Source organism: Sapajus apella, unplaced genomic scaffold (assembly GCF_009761245.1).
Source record: "Sapajus apella isolate SASKATOON/1434 unplaced genomic scaffold, GSC_monkey_1.0 scaffold74, whole genome shotgun sequence".
NCBI lineage: Eukaryota > Metazoa > Chordata > Mammalia > Primates > Cebidae > Sapajus > Sapajus apella.
The window spans coordinates 307549-312978 of record NW_022437014.1 but is presented as its reverse complement, the minus strand read 5'-3'; the positions used below and the strand labels follow the sequence as shown (position 1 = coordinate 312978).

At 56.2% G+C, this 5430-nt stretch overlaps 1 protein-coding gene across 4 annotated transcripts in view; it reads left to right on the top strand.

The window, feature by feature from the left end:
* The window catches only part of IGDCC3 (immunoglobulin superfamily DCC subclass member 3), a 50396-nt gene extending 46467 nt beyond the window's left edge, over nucleotides 1-3929 (top strand). For 2 of the 4 annotated variants that reach the window (XM_032250985.1, XM_032250989.1), the window contains exons 9-13: nucleotides 403-594; nucleotides 746-850; nucleotides 1282-1420; nucleotides 1532-1739; nucleotides 2004-3929. In XM_032250985.1, the coding sequence (XP_032106876.1) occupies nucleotides 403-594; nucleotides 746-850; nucleotides 1282-1420; nucleotides 1532-1739; nucleotides 2004-2228 (869 nt within the window). In that variant the 3' untranslated portion in view covers nucleotides 2229-3929. The remainder of the gene's footprint in view (nucleotides 1-402; nucleotides 595-745; nucleotides 851-1281; nucleotides 1421-1531; nucleotides 1740-2003) is intronic. The other 2 variants (XM_032250986.1, XM_032250988.1) reach the window with 2 other exon arrangements.
* Nucleotides 3930-5430: the final 1501 nt, after the last annotated feature.

The window sequence follows — 5430 nt, the reverse complement described above, 5'->3', positions numbered from 1 at the left end:
AAAAAAAAAAAAAAAAAAAAAAAAAAAGAAAGGTAGAGCTTCCAGCTGGGCATGGTGGCTCATGCCTGTAATCCCAGCACTTTGGGAGGCCGAGGTGGGCAAATCACATAATCACATGGTCAGGAGTTCAAGACCACCCTGACCAACATGGCAAAACCCCATCTCTACTAAAAATACAAAAAATTAGCTGGGTGTGGTGGCATGCACCTGTAATCCCAGCTACTAGAGATGCTGAGACAGGAGAATTGCTTGAACCCGGGAGACGGAGGTGGCAGTGAGCCGACATCGCACCTTTGCACTCCAGCCTGGGTGACGGAGTAAGACTCCATCTCAAAAAAAAAAAGAAAGACAGGTAGAGCTTCCACTGGGCGCTTACATCATGGCCTCCTTCTCTCCCTACAGCCCCTGCCCCGCCCCCGTTGTCAGTACGGGTCCTGGGCAGCTCCTCCCTGCAGCTGCTGTGGGAGCCTTGGCCCCGGCTGGCTCAGCACGAGGGAGGCTTCAAGCTGTTTTACCGCCCAGCCAGCAAGACTGTCTTCACCGGCCCCATCCTGCTTCCTGGGACTGTCTCCTCCTACAACCTCAGCCGGCTGGGTGAGGCGGACACAGCCCTGGGCCTGGGGGGCTGGGCAGGGTATAGCGCTGAGGGCCAGGAGGTAGAGCACAGGGGTCACTCCTTTTCCTGGCCAGGACAGAGCACGTGGTGGGGCACGGGCAGTCACACGGCCACCCCGCCTTCCCCCAGACCCCACTGCAGTATATGAGGTGAAGCTGCTCGCCTACAATCAGCATGGTGATGGCAACGCCACAGTCCGACTTGTGTCTTTGAGGGGAGCATCTGAGAGGACAGGTAGGGCTGGGGATGGGGTGCAGGGCTGAGCGGGTGGGAAGCAGGAAACGTAACAGGGTGAGACATTACGTGCAGCCCTCGAGAGCACAGGCTTAGACCGCAGTTTGAAACTCGGCCATGCCACGTGCTGGCTGTGTGACTTTGGTCAAGTTATTCAACCTGTCTGGTCAGTTTTCTCCACAGTATAGGAATAACAGTGCCTCCTTTACAGAGCTGTGGCAAGGATGAAACAGTCCATGCTATTCCTAGCATATGGTAAAAAAAAAAAAAAAAAAGAGATTGGGCTGGAGTCCTGTAGGCAAAGTCAAAGGGTGTTCCCACTCCCACTTGGGGGTGGGTGCAGCTGAAGGAAGAGGAGCCCCCAGAGGCTGGGTGTTTGGGGGTGCTTCAGACCTGGGCAGCCAAAGCCCCCACCCCATCCCTGTTCCCAGCCTTGAGCCCACCATGTGACTGCCGGAAGGACGAGGCCACCAACCAGACGTCCACCACGGGCATCGTCATTGGCATCCACATCGGGGTCACCTGCATCATCTTCTGTGTCCTCTTCCTCCTGTTCGGCCAAAGGGGCAGGTGGGTCCGGGGCCAGGGAGAGGGGCTGGGCTGGTGTGGGAAGACTAGGTGAGTGTGGGCTCACGCCTGTCTCGTCTCTCTCCCTCCCCCCGATTCCTGGCTCACCCATAGGGTCCTCTTGTGTAAGGATGTGGAAAACCAGCTGTCCCCGCCTCAGGGTCCTCGGAGCCAGAGGGACCCTGGCATCCTGGCCCTAAATGCGGTGAGGTGGGGAGAACGGGGCCAGCTGGGCCGAGATGAGAAACGTGTGGATATGAAGGAGCTGGAGCAGCTGTTCCCCCCGGCCAGGGCCGCAGGGCAGCCGGACCCCAGATCCACAGTGAGTGCCAATGCCTCGAACACCCCCACTCCTCAGGCTCTGACACCACCACCTTCGGATCCTGCCCCCCTTCACCCTGGCCACGGGCCTTGATCACTGGCCATAGCCAAGCTGCAGGTCTTCTCTGGGCACAAAACTTAGGGTTGTTGCTTCTCTCTGTGCCCCTGAGTCAGGCAGGGGGACCCTAAGTCCCAAGTGGGGTTGAATTGGAGTCTGGTGCTCTGGCCCTCACGCTGATGCCTATGTGACGGGCTGTTTCCCCAGCAGGATGCTGCAGCCCCCGCCTCGTGTGAGGAGACCCAACTCTCCATGCTGCCACTTCAGGGGTGCAGCCTGATGGAGGGGAGGACCACGGAGGCCACGGCCCCCTGCTCACGCCTGGCAGCTGCCCCGCCACCCCCAGATGGAGGCCCCGGCCTCCTCAGTGAAGGCCAGGCTGCCAGGCCTGCGGTGGCCCCCATTACCCAGCCAGCTTGCTCGGGACACTAGCCAGTGTCTGGCAGGCTCCGGAGGTGGTGGCAGGGGGCAGGGGGCCCATTCTCAGGTCAAAAGCAAGATTTCTGCCGTCATGTGGGATTTGGAGGGTCCTGGGGGCTCCCCAGCATTTCTGTCCTGATTGCCTCCTGGGTTGTGAAAACCCAAGGCAGCCTCGGCAGGGACCCACCCCCCAGCACCCCTCAGGAGCTGGGGCGGTTCCTGCAGAAGCCCGTTCCCTCCCTGGGCTGATGCTCACTCACATCTGCCTGGTACCCACATGACTTGGAACTGAACTAACATTTTCCTTTAAAAAGCAAAACTTAAAAAAAAAAAAAGGAGAGAGGAAGGCGAATTAGACTCCAAAAGATGACCCTGCTGCAGCCGGGCCCCAACGCTGTCACCCTCACCGATTGTGTTTTCTCAGGATGGATTTTTGCTGTTTTGGCTCTCAGCACCTACCTCAGCCGGAATGAATGTCCTGGGGGCAGTGGGGCGGTGGCCTCAGCCCCCTTACCCCACAGAGCCCGAATATACTCCTACCTCAAGCCCACTTGACGGGCACCCCCTCTCCCTTCCCCAACTGTTGTCCAGAGTTTAAAAGAAAAAAAAAAAAAAAAAAGCACTTCCCCATTCCAGGTGTGAAAGAAAATGTCTACCTCAAGGCTCGCTGGCTCTGCGGGCTGTGTTATCACTGGACCTGCCTCCCCACCCCGCCTGCCCACGGCCCCCCTGCCTCTCCTGCAGAGGGGAGGCCACCAAGGGGAACTCTTGGGGCCTACAGAAATAGAAATGGATTGGGCGGAGAGAAAATGTGAAAGAAGCCAAAAATGAGACGAGATTTGTTCCTTGAAGTACACTTGTCCAAACGAGCCACCTCTTGGCACACCGCCTGCCCTCGTCTGGCCTGTCCACTCCCAGTTTGAGCCGGCCCGTCCTTGATGGGGATGCCCGTGAGGCACCTGGGCTTGGGAGGGCGGCATGGTCTGGCTGCCTGCCTCCTGCCCTGCAGGCCAGGCCCCTGGAATGTACCACGCGTGGGATGGCGTGTGGGAGGGTGAGGGGGTGTGGGTGATCCCCGAAGAGGCGCCCCAGCCTCGGGACACCCAGCCAGCCTGACCCGCCCCTCCACAGGCAGCACCCAGCAGCCGCGGCGGAAGCTATTTTTATACAATGTGTGTTAAGGGTTATATGTTCTTGTGGATTTGTTTCTCTTTTCTGTTGTGTTGTTCTTTGAACTACTTAGTTGAAGAAGAAAAGAAAACCAAGGAAACAAATACCTATTTTTGGTTACACTCAGAAACATTTTTTTAAATAGCCGAAGAAAAATGTTTTTTTAAAGAAAAAGATAAGTGTATTCCTTAAGAATGAGATTAGACCATACAAATCCCTGACCCCCAGCCCTCTGGGGACATCTCCACCCTGAACTTTAGTTAATTAGCTGAAGAAGATAGCAGTTGTGGTGTTTTCCTAGAAAAGAGCTGTGTCCTCGTGGACTCGGGGAAGGGTCGTCCCTTCCCTCCTCCCAAACCACGTGTGGATGCCCAGGGCGCCACAGCGCTCCGAGGCAGTGCCCCCTCTGTTTCCAAAGCAGCTTCCCTCTTCCCTCAGGAAGGGTGGGCCGGGGCAGGAGGGGGCTGGGGCCACCTGGCCTGACTTGGGTTTTGTCACACTCTGCTCATTTTGACTGAATAAAAGTCCTGTTGCCAAAGTGAACCTGGAGTTTTTTGGTGGCTGTGTCAGGTCCTGGGGCAGGGTTTGGGGTGCTGGGTGGGCCGGGGCCCTCACAGGCCTAGAGCCTGGGATAAGAACAGCAGACCCCACGTGCCATAGCTCTCCTCCACGAGGCGCAGCTCCGCAGTCCTCGCCCTTCCCTGTGAGGAGCACATGCTACTGATTGCCATCTCCATTTTGTTAGTTGTGTTTGTCTTTTTGAGATGGAGTTGTGTTTTGTTTTGTTTGAGACAGAGTCTCGCTCTGTCGCCCAGGATGGAGTGCAGTGGTGCTTGGCTTACGGCAACCTCCACCTCCTGGGTTCACGTTTTTCTCTTGCCTCCAGAGTAGCTGGGACTACAGGTGCGGCGCCACCATGCCCAGCTAATTATTATCATTATTTTTTGTATTTTTAGTAGAGATGGGGTTTCACCATATTGGCCAGGCTGGTGTTGAACTCTTGACCTTGTGATCTGCCTGCCTTGGCCTCCCAAAGTGCTGGGATTGCAGGCCTGAGCCACTGCGCCTGGCCCCTGTGGTCGTTTTAAAGCAGTCCATGCATTATTTGACCCTCCATTGAAAAGTAGACTTAATTCCCCTCGAATTCCGTGAACGTGGCTTGCCTTAGTGACATGTTCTAAAGACCCGAATAGAGCAGAAGAGGTGCTGTGTCACCAATGCCAGCGTTGAAATGCTGCAGTTTCCACCTGGCTCTCTCTCAGGACACTTGTCCTTGGAGCGCAGCCACCATGCCGTGAGGAAGCCCGGGCCACACGAAGAGGCCACGTGGAGGTGCTGGGCTGACAGCCAGCATCAGCCATCAGATGCAGGAGGGAGGGAGCCTCCAGAGGATCCCAGCCCCCAGATTTCAAGCTGCCCCCACTGATGCAGAGTGGAGCAGACAGCTGCCTCTGAGCCCTGCCCAGACTACAGATTTGTAAGCCAAATAAATGTGATGTGAAATCACTGAGGTTTGACTGCACTCCAGTTTGGGCAACACAGTAAGACTCTGTCTCTTTAAAAAATAAAAAAAAGTCAGGATGAGGAACAGCTAAACCCATGGTCTTCCCTCAAAGAGGTATTAGAGGGCTGGGCACAGTGGCTCATACCTGTAATCCCAGCACTTTGGGAGGCCAAATCAGGAGGACAGCTTGAGGCCAGGAATTCAAAACCAGCTGGACAACATGGCGAAATCGTCTCTACACAAGATTTAAAAATTAGCCAGGCCGGGCGCGGTGGCTCAAGCCTGTAATCCCAGCACTGTGGGAGGCCGAGGCGGGTGGATCACGAGGTCAAGAGATCGAGACCATCCTGGTCAACATGGTGAAACCCCGTCTCTACTAAAAATACAAAAAATTAGCTGGGCATGGTGGCGCGTGCCTGTAATCCCAGCAACTCAGGAGGCTGGGGCAGGAGAATTGCCTGAACCCGGGAGGCGGAGGTTGCGGTGAGCCGAGATCGCGCCATTGCACTCCAGCCTGGGTAACAAGAGCGAAACTCCGTC